General features: G+C 37.8%; 1 protein-coding gene across 3 annotated transcripts in view; it reads right to left on the bottom strand.

Moving 5' to 3' along the window:
* Nucleotides 1-466: 466 nt before the first annotated feature.
* SMARCA5 (SNF2 related chromatin remodeling ATPase 5) overlaps nucleotides 467-16,839 on the bottom strand; it is a 29,377-nt gene continuing 13,004 nt past the window's right edge. For 2 of the 3 annotated variants that reach the window (XM_070949089.1, XM_070949090.1), the window contains 15 exons: nucleotides 16,455-16,564; nucleotides 16,089-16,315; nucleotides 15,651-15,772; nucleotides 15,422-15,574; nucleotides 15,006-15,138; nucleotides 14,180-14,328; nucleotides 13,910-14,029; nucleotides 13,700-13,810; nucleotides 12,925-13,038; nucleotides 12,642-12,764; nucleotides 10,978-11,110; nucleotides 9,142-9,260; nucleotides 7,649-7,861; nucleotides 1,154-1,264; nucleotides 467-755 (listed from right to left, as the gene is read on the bottom strand). In XM_070949089.1, the coding sequence (XP_070805190.1) occupies nucleotides 690-755; nucleotides 1,154-1,264; nucleotides 7,649-7,861; nucleotides 9,142-9,260; nucleotides 10,978-11,110; nucleotides 12,642-12,764; nucleotides 12,925-13,038; nucleotides 13,700-13,810; nucleotides 13,910-14,029; nucleotides 14,180-14,328; nucleotides 15,006-15,138; nucleotides 15,422-15,574; nucleotides 15,651-15,772; nucleotides 16,089-16,315; nucleotides 16,455-16,564 (2,004 nt within the window). In that variant the 3' untranslated portion in view covers nucleotides 467-689. Of the gene's footprint in view, nucleotides 756-1,147; nucleotides 1,265-7,648; nucleotides 7,862-9,141; nucleotides 9,261-10,977; nucleotides 11,111-12,641; nucleotides 12,765-12,924; nucleotides 13,039-13,699; nucleotides 13,811-13,909; nucleotides 14,030-14,179; nucleotides 14,329-15,005; nucleotides 15,139-15,421; nucleotides 15,575-15,650; nucleotides 15,773-16,088; nucleotides 16,316-16,454; nucleotides 16,565-16,839 lie in introns of all 3 variants that reach the window. The other variant, XM_070949088.1, reaches the window with a different exon arrangement.

Here is a 16,839-nt window from a genome sequence, read left to right as displayed (position 1 = left end):
GGGAGGGGTGTAAATGACTGAGGTAGGGACAATCATAGTTTCATTGTAGATCAACAAGACTGACTCTATGCTATAATGCAAAGTACCAATTCCAATGTAATATTTCCAATGACACTTTTGTGTCCCACAGACATTTTCATAGAAAATAAAAATGTTGAGTGGCTGGATGTTTGATATCTTTACCTGCCTATTTGAAAAGACAAAAGTTAAGCTAAAGTACAGAGATCATCTTGGAAAACTAATGGATAATTCTAAATAGTTTGCCCAGTGATAAATGGCTATTTTATCACTGGATATATGTCCATAACAGCTAAGGACATACATTGAAAACTTTAAAGCCTGGGAAACATAAGCACAATAGCTATAAAACTACTAGTGGGTAGTATGATTTAGCATACTTGTGAAACAAAGAATTGAACAATATATACATATATTATATGCATATAAAAAAACATCAACTACTAGATGAAGCCTATTTTTTTTATTTCAAGTGTTAATGGTAAAAAAAAGTTCAGCACAGCTGTTTTATTTAAAAACGTGAAACTACGTTACTCTTCTAGTTCAGCAAGTAAACACATGAACCCAATGTCCTTTAATGACATAATAGTTGAGAATTGTAAAGTACATCTTATGAAGACCCGTAAAATTAAAGAACTAGCTTAAATTTAGTGATTACAAGAAATCAGTATTCACAGCTTTAGTTTCTTTTTTCTTCCTCTTCCATCAGGAGTACCATCCAATTTACGTTTCTGTGTCTGAATCAGAAAAGAGAAAAATTGAGTCTCAGCTCTGAGAATTTTGTTCATCATGATTTAAATTACTGTAAAGCTATAGTGAGGTTAAAAACATTTTATAGTTTGTTTTTCATTATATATCAAAAAATTTTTTTAAAAAAATTCATAATAATATGGGAAAAGGAGTCTAGAAAGAAATATTGCAAAGGCTATCTTAAAATCCTGCTCAATTCTATGCTATTTAGCATGAAGTAATATAAAAATGTGATTAATCCTGCAAATCTAGACAATGTGTGGTTTTTAAAAAATTAGAAGATTAAGAAATTATAACTAATATGGATTCATAATCTTTTTCCATACATATTATCATTTATATCATTTTCTTTCATCTGAATCTTCAGAGTTAAACATACTCTCACCAAAGATGGTTTAGGTCCACGTTTCTTCTTTTCTGCCTTCTCTTTTTCTTCTAATTCCATGTTTTCTCTTTCAATCAAAGTGATTAAGGTATTACATCTTCGCTGTAATTCCTGAATCAAGAGCAAACGGGAGATTCAATGGTATAATTGCCACTGCACAAAGAATTTTACACAATTACATTATGTTCTTTCTAATGATCTTCACTGTAGATCTATACGTAATGCAAAAATTCTACACTTTCTACACGCTTCTACACGTAATACAAAACTTTGGAAAACTCTGTAGAATAATCCCTCCAGCCTTCCAAATTAGCCATGTTATAAGGCTACTTGTCAATAACTTAACATCTACTATGTATCTGGAACTACAGCTCCATTTCTTGGGAATCACATTCAGCAATGAGATTTTTATGGTAATGTAGCACTAAACACGTGGAAGGTAAGCGATTATCTACCACTGTTCTAGAATCCTGATGTAGCACTAAACACCTGGAAGGTAAGCGATTATCTACCACTGTTCTAGAATCCTGTAATACTGAGCTATGGAGGTGAGCTTCGAAATAAAAAGAAACATGAACCATTTCTGACTAATAAGTACAAAATTCCTATATTTATGCTAGAAGCAGGACAACATAAGGAAGGAACTTCTCTTGGTGGGATGGAAATGAGGCAGAGAATAAAAGCAGAAAAAAATGCATAGTCAATAGTCATTATACTACTTGGATAAAAATGGCAGTGTCCCTTTTGGGTTACAATTACATGAAGAATAGACTCCACTATCTTTGAATGGAATTATGTCCCTAGTTAAGAATAAAGTAGACTGTTTGAAGCTCTCTGAGCTTCGTTGTTTGCTTACAGACATTTCATAACCCAACTAGATAACATCATCATCATTTGCACCATGAAGCTCATTCCTTTCAATACGCCTGCTTATTCTCTTGTAATGCTTCCTTTTCTAATGAATGAAAATACAAAAATTCACTTGCTAACTGAGCTAACCAGTGCCAAACTGAGCGTCCCAAAGGGAGGGGCAATGGAAAAAGCATAGACATGGTCATTTGATTTTCCACTTACTGACTGCTTTGTGTAACAACAGAGCTACCAAACCCAATTGTGGTTGGTAAATAAGGCCTACTTTGAAAAAGGGTTTTTTACACAATTACTATGCTGTTCCAAACGTACAATTGGATGGAGACTTTTAGACACTCCTGGTCAAATTTTATGTTTCAATGGAAGCTGACCTGTACCTCATCAACATTAAGCATGACCTATTTGTGCAAAGGTGAATGGATACTTAATAATATTTTTAATGTTCATGGATTCAAAGTGTGCAGCAGCAGCAGCCAAAAAAGCTAATACAATCCTGGGTTGTATAAACAGATGCATAGAATCAAGAGCACATGAAGTACTACTACCACTTTATAAAACCTTAGTAAGACCACACCTAGAATACAGCAACCAATTTTGGTCACCATGCTACAAAATTGAGACTTTGAAAAAAGTTCAGAGAAGAACAATTAAGATGATCAAAGGCCTGGAGATAGGAAGAACTGCTGCAGGATTTGATTTTGGCTAGTCTAAAGAAAAGAAGAATTAGGGATGACATGATAGCAGTATTCCAATATTTGAGGGGCTGCCACAAAGAAGAGGGAGTCAAATTATTCTCCAAAGCACCAGAGCTCAGGACAAGAAACAATGGCTGGAAACTAATTAAAGAGAGAGAAGCAACCTGGAATTAAAGAGAAACTTCCTAACAGTGACGACAATTAATCAGTGGAACAGTGCCTTCAGTGGTTGTAGGTGCTTTATCACTGGAAATTTTAAGAAGAGACTGGACAATCACTTATTTAAAATATAGGTTCTCCTGCTTGAGCAAGACACTGGCTTAGAAGACCTCCAAGGTCCCTTCCAGCTCATTCCATTCCATTCGTAAGAAAATGAAAAAACAAAACAAAAAAAACCCCAAAAGTACAGTCAGTCACATGAAAAAGAAGGTAAACCCTCTTAAAGTTCTATGGTTTTATGTATCAGGACGTAGTAAAAATCATCTGGTCCTTAGCAGTTCTTTAAAAAATGGGAAATACAACCTCAAATGAACACATGATATATTACACCATATCCACATCATAAAACCATGGAACTCAAAGAGAGTGTACTTTTTCATATGAGTGTATGAACATTTCCTACAGCCAATTAAAGACAGTTAAGAAATCCCTCCCCAAAATACAATAAAGTAAAAAAAAAATAACATAAAATACAAAAAAGCTGTACTATGATTGTCTACCAGGGAGATAAATCATATTAAAACCCAACTAAGAGAAGGAACGAGAGAACATTGCCATACCCTCCCTCCCATAACCTTTATAGGTTATAACCAGCATTAATAATTGTACTAGGAAACTTACAGATAATAAGTGGTGCAACCAAAGGAGAGATGCTATTCTGATAAATCAGGTTTCACTTGTTGCCCTCCAATTTAATGTTTTTCAATTTTTTACAGTTCTTGACTTATGATCATTTGTTTAAAACTAGTTTAAAGTTATGATGGCCTTAGTAGAAGTGCATTATGACCAATTCTCAAAGTTATTACCACTGCACCACTCCTGCAATCATGTGATCACAATTCAGGTGCTTAGCAACCAACAGCTGCAGTGTCTTGCGGTCACATGATCACATTTTTTGACCTCCCCTGCTAACTTCTGACAAGCAAAGTCAACTGGGGAACCCCGATTCATTAAATTTATTTATTTATTTATTTTATTGAATTTATATACTGCCCTACTCCCGAAGGACTCAGGGCAGTGAACAGCCATAGAATAAAACATATAAATACAAAATTTAAAATAAAATAAAACAAATTAAATAATTTGGCTGAACAAATTTAAAACCCCAATAATTTAAAACCAAATTTAAAATTTCCATTTAAAAAGGGGAAAGACTTAGGTCAGGCCAGTTTGATGAAATAAGAAAGTCTTGAGCGCGCGACAGAAGGTACGCAGATCCGGGATCCTCCATATCTCCGGGGGGAGCTCGTTCCAGATAGTAGGTGCCCCCACAGAGAACGCTCTCCCCCTGGGGGGCCGCCAGTCGACATTGTTTGGCTGACGGCACCCGGAGGAGCCCCTCTCTATGGGAGCGTACTGGTCGGTGGGAGGCTATTGGTGGTAGCAGGCAGTCCCATAAATAACCAAGTCCTAAGCCATGGAGCACTCTAAAGGTGATAACCAAAACCTTGAAGCGCACTCGGAAGACCACCGGGAGCCAGTGCAGCTCGCGCAGGAGAGGTGTTACATGGGAACGCCACGTCGCTCCCGTCACCACCTGCGCGGCCACACTCCGTGCCAGTTGGAGCCTCCGAGTGCTCCTCAAGGGGAGCCCCATGTAGAGAGCGTTACAATAGTCCAGACGGGAGGTGACGAGGGCATGAGTGACCGTGCGTAAGGAGTCCCGATCTAGAAAGGGACGCAACTGGCTGATCAGGCGAACCTGATGAAAAATCCTCCTGGTCACGGTGCTCTTCTAAATACAGCCGTGAATCCAGGAGGACACCCAAGTTGTGAGCCCTTTCCGCAGGGGCCAATGATTTGCCCCCAATAGTCAGCGATGGCACCAGCTGACCATATCGGGACGTCAGAAACCACAGCCACTCGGTCTTGAATGGGTTGAGCCTGAGCCTGTTTCTCCCCATCCAGATCCGTATGGCCTCCAGGCACCGGGACATCACTTCAAGGGCATCGTTGGGGTGGTCTGGGGTGGAGATGTACAGCTGGGTGTCATCAGCGTACTGGTGGTACTCCACCCCGAAACCACGGATGATCTCGCCCAGTGGTGTTACATAAATGTTGAACAAGAGGCGAGAGGACCAATCCTTGTGGCACCCCACATATAAGGGGCCTCAGGGTCGACCTCTGCCCCCGTCAACAGAGACTGCGACCGATCGGAGAGAAAGGAGGAGAACCACTGTAGTACGGTGCCTCCCACCCCCAACTCTTCCAACGGGTGCAGCATGATACCATGGTCGATGGTATCAAAAGCCGCTGAGAGATCTAACAGGACCAGGACAGAGGAGCACCCCCTGTCCCGAGCCCTCCAGAGATCATCCACCAACGCGACCAATGCTGTTTCCGTGCTGTACCCAGGCCTGAAGCCTGACTGGAATGGATCTAGATATGTCGTTTCATCCAGGTACTGGGGGAGCTGTCGCGCAACCACACTCTCAACAACCTTCGCCACAAAGCAAAGGTTGGAGACTGGACGATAATTAGCCAATACTGCCGGGTCCAAGGAAGGCTTCTTGAGGAGAGGTCTCACCACCGCCTCTTTCAAGGCGGCGGGAAAGACACCCTCGCCCAATGAAGCATTTATAATCCCCTGGAGCCAGCCTCGCATCACCTCCCGGGAAGCCAGCACTAACCAGGAGGGGCACGGGTCCAACAAACATGTGCTCGCGTTCAGTCTACCCAGAATCCTGTCCACGTCCTCAGGGGTCACAGGATCAAATTCATCCCAGATAACATTCTCAGGACCTGCCTCCGTCATCCCCGCTGGATCTACCCAGTCGGAGTCCAGATCTTCCCGAATCTGAGTGATTTTGTCATACAGATACTGAACAAAATCCTCGGCTCTTCCCTCCAAGGAGTCCTCCCGTGCTTCCTGGTGGAGCAGGGAGCGGGTCACCCTAAACAGGGCGGCTGGGCGATTATCTGATGACGCGATAAGAGCAGTGAAATGAGTACATTTTGCTGCTTTTATCGCCACTAGGTAATTCTTAATATGAGATCTTACCAGTGTCCGGTCAGATTCAGCACGACTGGCCCTCCAACTACTCTCTAGGCGTCTTTTCCGGCGCTTCATCTCCCTCAGCTCCTCGGTGAACCAAGGAGCCAGGTGAGATCGGCGCCGGGTCAGAGGCCGCAAAGGCACAACTCGATCCAGAGCTCTAGCAGCCGCCCTATCCCAGGCAGCCACTAGGTCTCCAGTCGAGGCGTGAGCCAGAACCTTGGGGATTGGCCCAAGCTCCATCTGGAACCTATCAGGTTCCATCAGGCGCCTGGGGCGGTACCATCTTATCGGTTCCGCCTCCCTGAGGCGGGGTGCAGCAGTTCGAAGGTCAAGGCGAAGGAGAGAGTGATCCGACCATGACAAGGGCTCGATGACTATATCCCCTATCTCGAGATCACTCAGCCACTGTCCAGAGACAAAAACCAAGTCCAATGTGTTTTCCCCGCATGTGCTTAGGGCCATGAATTAGCTAGGTCAGGTCCATAGCCGTCATGGAAGCCATGAACTCCTGAGCCACCTCAGACGCCTCACCCACGGACGGCAGGTTAAAATCCCCCATGATTCTAAGTCTGGGGGTATCAACTGCCACCACGGTGATAACGTTGAGTAGCTCGGGCAGGGCTGCTGCCACATGGCAGGGAGCCAGATACATGATCAGCAAACCCATCTGAACCCCATGACCCCACTTCACAAGGAGGGTCTCACAGCCGGCCGTCTGAGTGGCCTCCCTTGGCCTAAGGCCTTCTCTAATAATAACCGCTACTCCCCCGCCCCTCCCCTGTGACCTCGGCTAATGGAATGCCTGGAAGCTTGGTGGGCACATTTCTACCAGAGGGACCCCTCCCTCCGGGCCCAACCATGTCTCCGTAATACCCGCCAGGTCCGCTCCCCCCTCCTGAACAAGATCACAAATGAGGGGGGCTTTATTTACTATGGACCTGGCACTGCACAACATCAGTCGAAGGCCCGGGCCCTGAGGGTCTGTGCAACCTGGAGAACGAGTGGAGCCTTGGGGGCCGGAGCATGCTACCGCTCGAAGATAGCAGGTGCGCGCTCCCTTAACATGATATGGCCCCCTGCTCCCGCCATATCTACCCTTCCCACTCACAGTACCGATGGTAAAAACACAATCTGGACAAGCTTGACCCCCCCCCATTACCTCCAGATCCCCCACCCCTCCCGCCGTGCATGATGGCCAGGCCCGACCCTCCCCTTGGTGGGTTATCCCCCAAGCCCACGACCCTAGTTTCAATTTTACCCCCCCCCCTTAAAAGTTTAACCAAAAATTTGGTTAAAACCCCTTTTAAATAAAACCCCTTTATTTTATTTAAAAATAAAAAACCCCTCAACCCCCTCTTCGCCGCATTTAACAACCATGTGGTTCAATTAATGACTATGTAATTTATTTAACTACCACAGTGACTCACTTAACAATAAGTATGTATTTATTAGTATGTATAATGCAATAAAGCTGGTCATAAAATTGAGTCTGATCACATGATGACTCAATTAACACCACCACTTATTGTCTGAATTTCTGGTTGCAATTGTGGTCATAAATCAAGGACCATCTGTAGAAAACAATGTTTATCTACACATAATACAGTCTTTTCTATCCACAAACTGGTTTTCTTGTTTTTTAATAATATTTTTAATGTTTTTAAAATATTTTTAATGTTTATAGATTCAATTCAAACTGAAACTAGTACATACCATTGCAGTTCTAGATTTGAGGAACCAGTCAAATCTAAACTGGGGAGAATTTCGAATACACTGTCTCAATTCATCATAAACATTTTCTTTGTCAAACCCAAGCTTATGAAGCATACAGATCAAAAAACGATCTTCTTCTTCTGTGTAATTCTTCCCTTTGTTAGTACCATATGATATTCTCAATTGGTGGAAAGGTGCTTTGTATCTGCCAATCTAAGAAAAAGAAGGAAATCAATGTGGCATGTAAAAGAATATAAAGATGCACTTATTATTTATTTTTTTTAATTTGATTTATATGCCGCCCTTCTCTGGAGACTCAGGGCGGCTTACAATGCGTTAAGCAATAGCCTTCATACTTTTGTATATTTATACAAAGTCAGCTTATTGCCCCCACAAACTGGGTCCTCATTTAACCTACCTTAGAAAGGATGGAAGGCTGAGTCAGCCTTGAGCCTGGTGAGATTCGAATTTACAGTAATTGCAGACAGTTGGTGTTAATCACAATGCTTTTAGTCTGCTGAGCCACCAGGCCCCTTGTAGATTTGTAGATAAATGATTAATCTTACTACCATATCAACAATATAAAACAAAAATAAAACATAGGATATAAGTCCAGGGTAAACTAGATAAAAGGAAATTAATAAAATACATGTAAATTAACACACAAAGCATCAGCATTCAGTAAACAATATCGCAACCTCAGAATACCCCAATTTGTTCAATATAATGGATCCTTTGATTAATTGTCTTAACTATAAACTTACCAGTTCTGCTTGTGATGTATAGATTAGAAGTTGAGAGAAATAGGACAATCTGACATTTAAATCCCAGTGGATTTCCTGATTTGTAGGCCTTTCAAAAATTTAGACATTCTAAATTTCCAAATTTGAACACTGGATTAGGGTTTTAAAAGATCAAAAAAACTAATACATCTTAGTCTTTTTATGACTACATTTGAGCCTAGAATTTTGGTCATAAATTGTTGCAGTCATTAAGCAGTCGTAAAATCAGGGAAAACTCACTTAACAAATTTCTCACTTAGCAACAGAAATTCTGGGCTCAATTGTGGTCGTAACTCCAGGTCTACCTGTATTTCTAGAAGCACACAGTGAAGCCAAAGAAAGGTAGGACCTGAAACAAAGAACTGCTGAGAAGTGCTAAAGAAAGGTTCCCAATTTTTTAGTTAACTAGAAAATATATCAACCTTACTTTCTGAAATATGGAAAAAATAACAATAAATAGGAATGTGTATGGAGATTCTCAGTCATCCAGGTCATGGTTGTCCCAAAGGTGTTTTTTCAAGAGGCAACTGGACTTTCTGTTTTTTCTTTGAAGACTTTTTGCATCTCATCCAAGAAGCTTCTTAGATGAGAAGGCAAACGTCTTCAAAGAAAAATAAAATAGAAAAAGGCAATATTTAAAAATCAATAGTATCATTCCTTATTAATATTTTACCATTTTTCTTCACATGATACAACTTAAAAAGCAATTACCTTTGTGTCAAGTGCTTTTTTAATACTAATTCTCCTCTGAATTCGAGCTTCACCTCTTTCAATTTGCGCCATAATCTTTTCTATGTCCTGAAGCTCATTACACCGTTCCCAGAAAACAGCTGAAGAAAGTAAGTAATAATCTATTAGTTTTGTCTCGCATGCTTGCAAAGTAAATCAATTATTGTTCAGTTTTGTATTTTTATTTCTTTTTAGATCTAACATAATTCTTCTCACATCAATCAGCATAACATGCCAACTGGCTTAAGATAAGGCCTTTGTCTTCCCAAAAGATGACATTTGCTCTGCTTCAACCATTCTGTGGTAGATTTATTTGTTTAGGATTGTCATGAGCCACATTTTAAAGTTAAGTTTAAGCTTACCCTAACATTCTCCTGAAGAATTTATCACAGGACATTGCTAGGTAATCTACTGGATCACCCAGGAGTCTTTGGCAAATCCGAGTGTGTGTTCAGAAGAATAGTGGTTTCTTCCTTCTTCCTAAGCATACAATTATTTTGTGGTATTTTCTTTATGAACACTGATAAGAAAAAATGCAGTTATGGCCTGCAGATCTTGTTCTTTATATCCTAGCATTCTTTAAGTTTGGCAATGGATCTGTAGCCTTTTCATTTTGATGGGGATCAACAACCCTTTTTCTGGGGTTTGAGAAGATCTTTTTGATTTACTTCCACAAGCTTGTCATAAAGCACAGCCTTTAACAGTGACAAACTGATTTGTGTGTATTTTAAAAGGACTGGTCCTTCAAGCCCCTGATTGTTATCCCACTGCTGGAACATTTAACTCATCTTTCCCCATTAAGAGAATTGATTATGCTAGTGCCTCACGCTCTCTTTTCCAACAAAGAGAATTAAAGTTAGCTCAACATGTTCAGTAAAGAAGATACAAAATGAATATTTTTTTAACTGCTAAAAGGACTTAGATAAAGCTTTTATAATATGGTCACAATGCTACAGGGTTACATATAATTTTAAAGCCTTTAAAACATTTGTATGTTGTTCAAAAGAGAAGCAGATGGAATATAAAAGAAAAAAGTACCCATATTTTGGCCTGCTGAACTTCAACAGAATGTATAGGGATGTATGTGCATACTGTGCCTGGTGTTGGGCTCTAATGATTTTGGAATTCTGGATGTCTGAAACAGTGTGCCTTTATCTTCAAGAGCAGTCTGAAATCTCCAGAATCAATAGGACAAAAGAGCATAAAGAATGTACACTCACACTAAGTTTTGAAAATCTTAAATATAGTATCAATTTTTACAAGTTTTCTATGACTAATGAATATATTTGGGTCGGTTGGCTAGTTTAATGCCAGCTTTGAAAAAAGCAAAATGAGTTTCTTTTGCACAGATGTGCTCATTATTGTAATATATTCTCTTGATTCCTATTTGTGGATGATCTGTGTACACTTAAAAATGCACAAAAAAAGCTCTATGGTACTTGGCTTGCTAAAGGTTAAGTTGTGTACATGCAGTGTTCATGCTCATTCTCCCGGAATAAATTGAAACTCTTCTGCAGGTTTTTGGCAGCAAGCCAATGGAAGCTACCAAAAAGAGGGGCAAGAGGAGCAAATTTGCAAATTAATTTTCAAATGTTGATTTATTGTTTATAGTAAACGTTTTACTATTTTATTGTTTACTGTGTGCATTTTAATGTTAATTTACTATGGATGTTTTACTGTTTGTAAGGTTACACATACTATGAAAATGAGTCGAGTGAAAATGGAAGCATGCATCAGATTGTATCAGACTGGATTGTGAATATATCTTTTCTTATATTATTATTTCTTATATTATTTAAAAATTTTAAATGGTGTTACCAGAATATTCAATGACTTCCTCTGGAGTTTTTCCTTCTACTTCTCGAGCTATATTTTCAATGTCATCACGACCCCATTTTTCATTAGCTTTAATGAACTGATTGAAATCTCTTTTATTCCAGTTTGTAAATCCCTTCAAAAAAGAAGAATAAAGTTGTTTAATATTACTGTCCTTTAGAACAGGGTTCTCCAACCTTGGCAACGTTAAGCCTGGAGGACTTCAACTCCCAGAATTCCGGCTGGGGAATTCTGGGATTTGAAGTTCTCGACGCTTAAAGTTGCCAGGGTTGGAGACCCCTGCTTTAGAACACAAGGCTCAATTGGGTTATTGTTGAAGCTGAAGCTTGAAAAATTACATTATCCAGTTGAGGATAAATTCTGATTCTTCTAAGTATTTTTAAATATGTCCCATAACCACACTAATGGACTTAATGAAATCTGCAATTCTTGCTTCCCTAAGACATAATCAGAAATCCTTTACGACTGAAAAACCATCCTCAATTTCATTCAAGTTCATTCACGTTCTGGTCATTCTCATACTTTAAAAGCTACTCCGGAAGTATAAGCTTGGTTAGAAGAGGTCAATAGAACCTTTTGGGAGAAGAAATACCCACACATAATACCTTTCCCTTTTCTGGATTGCAACTCAGGAAAGGACACAAATATTTGTTTATGGCATTTCTATGCCACTGTATCCAGCAAGCTTTGGCAGTAGCAATCTATGAATGATGGGACTCGATAAATTTGTTGAATTTATTCAACTGAACAGTATTTAAGAGTAATAAAATTTGTCTCAATACTTGGCCTGGAGGACACTAGTTTCTGGAAGTCTTAAACCAACATTATTCTGACGGATAAAACAAAGAAAGGCTCATATAGAAGACAGTGCAGTTTAACAATTTAAAGACGATTCCGAAAAAAGAGGCCAACAGAGAACGTGACTGTATTGACGTTATAAGATGCAGTTACTGACAAAACAATGTCCATCAAATTATAGAGTCATCAGTTGCAGAACAAAACTGTAGTTCAATTTTGTATTCCTTTACAACAGAGATGTCAATATTGTGGCCCGCCAGCGGCCAGCAGAGCTGACAACAGATTCGGACAGTGAGGAGGTTGGGGAGGAACATGGGCCAGTCCTGGAGTCAAGGGAAGGCTCTGATGAGGGCTCTGCATCGGACACAGAGAGGGGGCCAGGTCCGGATGCCAGTTATCAGCTGCCTTCAACATCAGACATTAGTGAGGCAAATGAACAGATGGAGCCTGTTCTCAGTGTGTGCATGCGCAGAGTTGCTGGCCCCTCCCAGAGGGAATAAAAGAGGAGCGAAAGGGGAGTGGAGTTTGCAAGAGGCAATTACCGTATTTTTCGGACTATAAGACGCACTTTTTTGTCTCCCAAAGGGGGCGAAAATGTCTGTGTGTCTCATAGACTGAATATTGCTGAAGCCCCACCACCTGCCAGACATTTTTTGGGCTCCACATGCCCTGTTTTGGTGCCTTTTTTTGGCACTTTTTTGGGCCCATTTTTTCCAAAAAACCGCCCCCTGGGCCTTGAATTTGACACTCCTACTTTGCAACAAGAACACTTTTTTTTCTACAACAACTAGTAAGTCTAGAAAAGGAATTAAAGGTAGTCTATAATTTGTCTAGCAGGTGACGAATACCTGAGTAAGTAGTTTTTCCTTTTCATCTAGTTCTTCTTCATTAAGTGGTTCAGCTTCATCAATTTTAATTTGTTCTTCCTTTTGTGTCTGAGCTGCATTTGGCAAGTCAGGATTACGAGGTACCTAAGGAATTTATATTTCTTTAAGTAACTAGTTCACATGCTCTAAAAACATTTATCGTTTCTTATATAAACTTCTAGTGGCTTTACTCAAAACATGTGGTTTTACTGTCATATAGTAAAATTTAAAGAACTTGAAAAAGCAAAACATGGATGATTAATACCTTATATCCAATAGTTTTTCTATAATAAAGAATTTCTTTTTCCAACAATTCAAACAAACGTGGTGGAAAGAATTGGAAATCCTGAACATTAGGTTGTTTTGGAGGTCGTGGAGCCTTTAAAAAAAGACACATTGCACTATAATCATAATCACTTCAGTAACAGAAGTTAAGCAGCATTTAATTTCCACATAAAATACAAATTACTTCCATTTTATTCTATTTGCCTCCCTCCCCGGAAAGTGTCTCCCCACTGATACATAATTGTATTTAATTGTTAATTAATTGAGGAAATCTACACACATGAGTGGTTTAATTTCTACAACTTCCAATTCTGCTTGATTTATTTTCATTGTTTGCTATTATTACAAAACAAACAGGGGGAAAAAAATAAACAATGAAGTGGTAAACCGAAAGAAAAAAAAGACAGCAAAAATGATGACAAAATGCAAAGCATATATTCACAGACACATATACACATATAACAATTCTAATAAGCATTTTAATGAATAGAAATGATATATGTTATTCTTTTAGAGAAACTGGAAACTCAATCTATAGGAAAGAAAACCATTTTCTATTCTATCTCTAACTACTGTCTGAATAGACATAGTTGGAAACAAGTATGATAAAAGCACACATAAATCTGCTTTGACTAGTTTACATTCCAAAAATTTCATCAATACAATATGGATACCTATGTGTATAAAACATTTTAGGAATAAGTTTACAAGCTTTTCTAATTATTGTATTTTTAACAAGTTTCAACGACACTCACCTTTGGTGCTTTTGGTTCACTGACACGAAGAGCTTCCCTAAAATAAGCATCAACAGCATAGTTGGCTTTTCTTTCACGTTTAGGTGGCTCGATCCACTCTGTGAATGCCATCTGCAACATATAGTACTTTTAGAAAATTGTATGGGAGCATCATAGTTATAAATGGACAGTAAAATTAACCGACATATTGAAGGGAAATAAATGCATTACCTTTTGTTTTTCTCTGTAATCTTCTCCTTCAAAGTTATACACACTAGACTCGGTATCCACTGTAAAGTTTCTGAGTGAACTTTCACCCATCTTGGAAAGTTTTTCATTCATTTCAGCAGTCTACATATATAAAGAGATTTTAATTAGTGTTTTGTAACAATCTGCTTTATCATCAACAAAAATAATCATATAGTCAACATGATTTTTTGATAAAATCTGAATTAAGAGGATTAGCATAAATTTTTCTACTAGTTTATAATATCCACTCACTTTCTTTGCGCCTCTTTCCAAAATACCGTCAATGTCTTCATCTGTAATTTCACTCTCTTTTGAAGCAAAGACATGGGTAGCTCCATGTCGAATCATCTGCAACATTTCATCTTTTCCCAATTTATTCAGATTCTGATCTACTAGTCTTCCTATATATATATATATATATAAAAGAGAATATTCTCAAAAGGCTGATAACTTCACAAAAGTTTTAAAAATATGCATAACATGCAATTCTTTGACACTGCAATATTTAACTTGTGTTTTGAAGCTAAAAAAACAATTTTAAAAAATATTTCTGTACCTAAAGCTAGATTAAAACAATAATATAATACCAAGCATATCTACTTCTGTGGCAATAGTTGACAAATATATTTTTTAATTAGCAACCTTTTATTATTCAATTATAATTTGTAATTCTATTCCAGAAAAGGTTGAGGCCAATTTTTCATATTAAATATTAAGTATAATTGTCCAACATTAAACAGAATGTTTATACTGCGTTTTGTTTTGGGGTTTTTTTTGTTCCTCATCTAACAATGTATAAAAATTGACGCTGGTGGATAAGACTTGCAACTTCTCTCAAAAAAAGTTTTGATTCCTTCCAATTACTATTTACAATTAAAATTATAACATCAACTATTCTTAAATCAACATTCTAGATATACTATTTAACTATCAAGTTTATGTCTAGACAATAGTTTTTGTTTATTTTCGCATTACAGTACTTAGCAATCATTTTTTATTTTGATACATTTTTTCCAAGTTTGGATATATTTAGCTTACTGACCACATATGGTATTAAAAAACAGTGTAACATTTTTACCTTGTTGAATAACTATGGAATCTAAGCGAAGTTTCATTTCTGCTCTTTCTACTATTCTTTCTTCTACAGTGTTGTCTGTAATAAATCTGAATACTCTAACAGTCTTTGTCTGACCAATTCTATGTGCACGATCCTATGTGGCAAGAAAAAAGGATATTCAATTTATAAAAATTACATTTTTGTAATATAAACAATGCACAATTGGTGAACGGATATCATTTCCCTGGAATAATTTTAGAAGTCTAAATCTTTACAATTTAAAACTAATTATGTAATAATTACCATGGAAAACTTATTTTAATGCAATAGTTTTTATCAAAAATCCAGGCAGACAAGCAAACATATTGCTGCAATTCAATATCCCTGGGGAAAAAAAATCAGATTTAAACACAAGATTTCATGCTTATCAAGCTTACCATAGCCTGAAGGTCTACTTGTGGATTCCAGTCAGAATCATATAGAATTACAACATCAGCTGTAGCTAGATTGATTCCCAAACCACCAGCCCGTGTGCTCAGCATAAAGAGAAACTTTGAACTGCCAGGTTCGTTGTATGCATTAATAGAAGCCTACAATAAAAAAAGTTGGTCAATTCACACTGAGTGCGAAGACAAACAAATAAACCTCCTGTTTCTGCATGCTTACTTGTCTTTCATCATGAGGTGTCTGCCCATCAAGTCTGCAATACTCATAATTTCGCCACATACAGTAATCTTCTAATATATCTAACACTCTTGTCATCTGGCTGAAAACTAGGACTCGTGATCCTATAGCAGGAAGAAAGAATTTAAAAATTGTTACTCAAATAAATTCTTCTTAATAAATTTTATGAAAAACTGAAATAAGTAAGTATACTCATAAAGCAACATACGATATGAATAAATTTAACTATTAAAAATCCTTGAACATTTATAATATATACTTAGCAAATGACAGAAGATAATTTATAAACAGAATTACTTTTGTAATTTTGTAATTCTACAAAAATTAATAGTATCATTATTTTTATGGAAAATGAAAGCAATTGGGAACGTTTTCTTGATTTTTATCCAATAATTTTTAGCAATAAGATAAAATAATTACCCTGTTCTTTCAATTTTGGCAACAATTTATCCAAAACTACCATTTTGCCACTATTGGTAACCAAATGCATATCTGTTGTATAAGGAGGACCAGGCTCTGCTCCATCAAAAAGGTACGGATGATTGCAACATTTTCGTAACTGCATAAGAATGTTTAATAGTCTCATTTTATCCAGTTTTCCAGCAGAGTTCAATATATCTATATCCTTCATTAAGATTCTTGTGTACCTATATAGAAAGACAAAGACAACTGAGGCTCTCACTCCTCCATTAATGTAATGCAAATACTTCAAGATTTAATAATAATAAAAAGCAATCAGCAACATAAGAAGTTATATTTATTCAAATACTAATTTTAATTACTTACCATTCCCTTTGCATTTTGCTGAGACCAACATATATTTTAACTTCTTTTTTTGGAGGCAAACTTTTCTCTACTTCAGCTTTTATACGACGTAACAAAAATGGTCGTAGTACCTGTCAAGTATAATGAATAATATCACACAGTAAAATAATTGTATTTTATAATACTGGATTAATTTCTCTTTCAAAAGTATCAGCTTTCCATGCTATATCTAATAGTGATTCTAAGGCCTTCATGCATGCAGCTGGAGAAACCTCAACTATTACATAACATTTCTGGAAAAAAACATAGAAGAAATTAGAAGTCCCAACGTCCATGAAACTATTTGTGCTACTTATGGAAATGAAAAATGTTGCAATAGCTGCACCAACAGTCTCAAGCAAAGTTT

This window comes from Pituophis catenifer, unplaced genomic scaffold (genome assembly GCF_029215685.1).
Source record: "Pituophis catenifer annectens isolate HBS135680 unplaced genomic scaffold, rPitCat1.0.hap2 SCAF_8, whole genome shotgun sequence".
NCBI lineage: Eukaryota > Metazoa > Chordata > Lepidosauria > Squamata > Colubridae > Pituophis > Pituophis catenifer.
The sequence above is the reverse complement of the archived record's forward strand: the minus strand, read 5'-3'. Positions and strand labels throughout refer to the sequence as shown.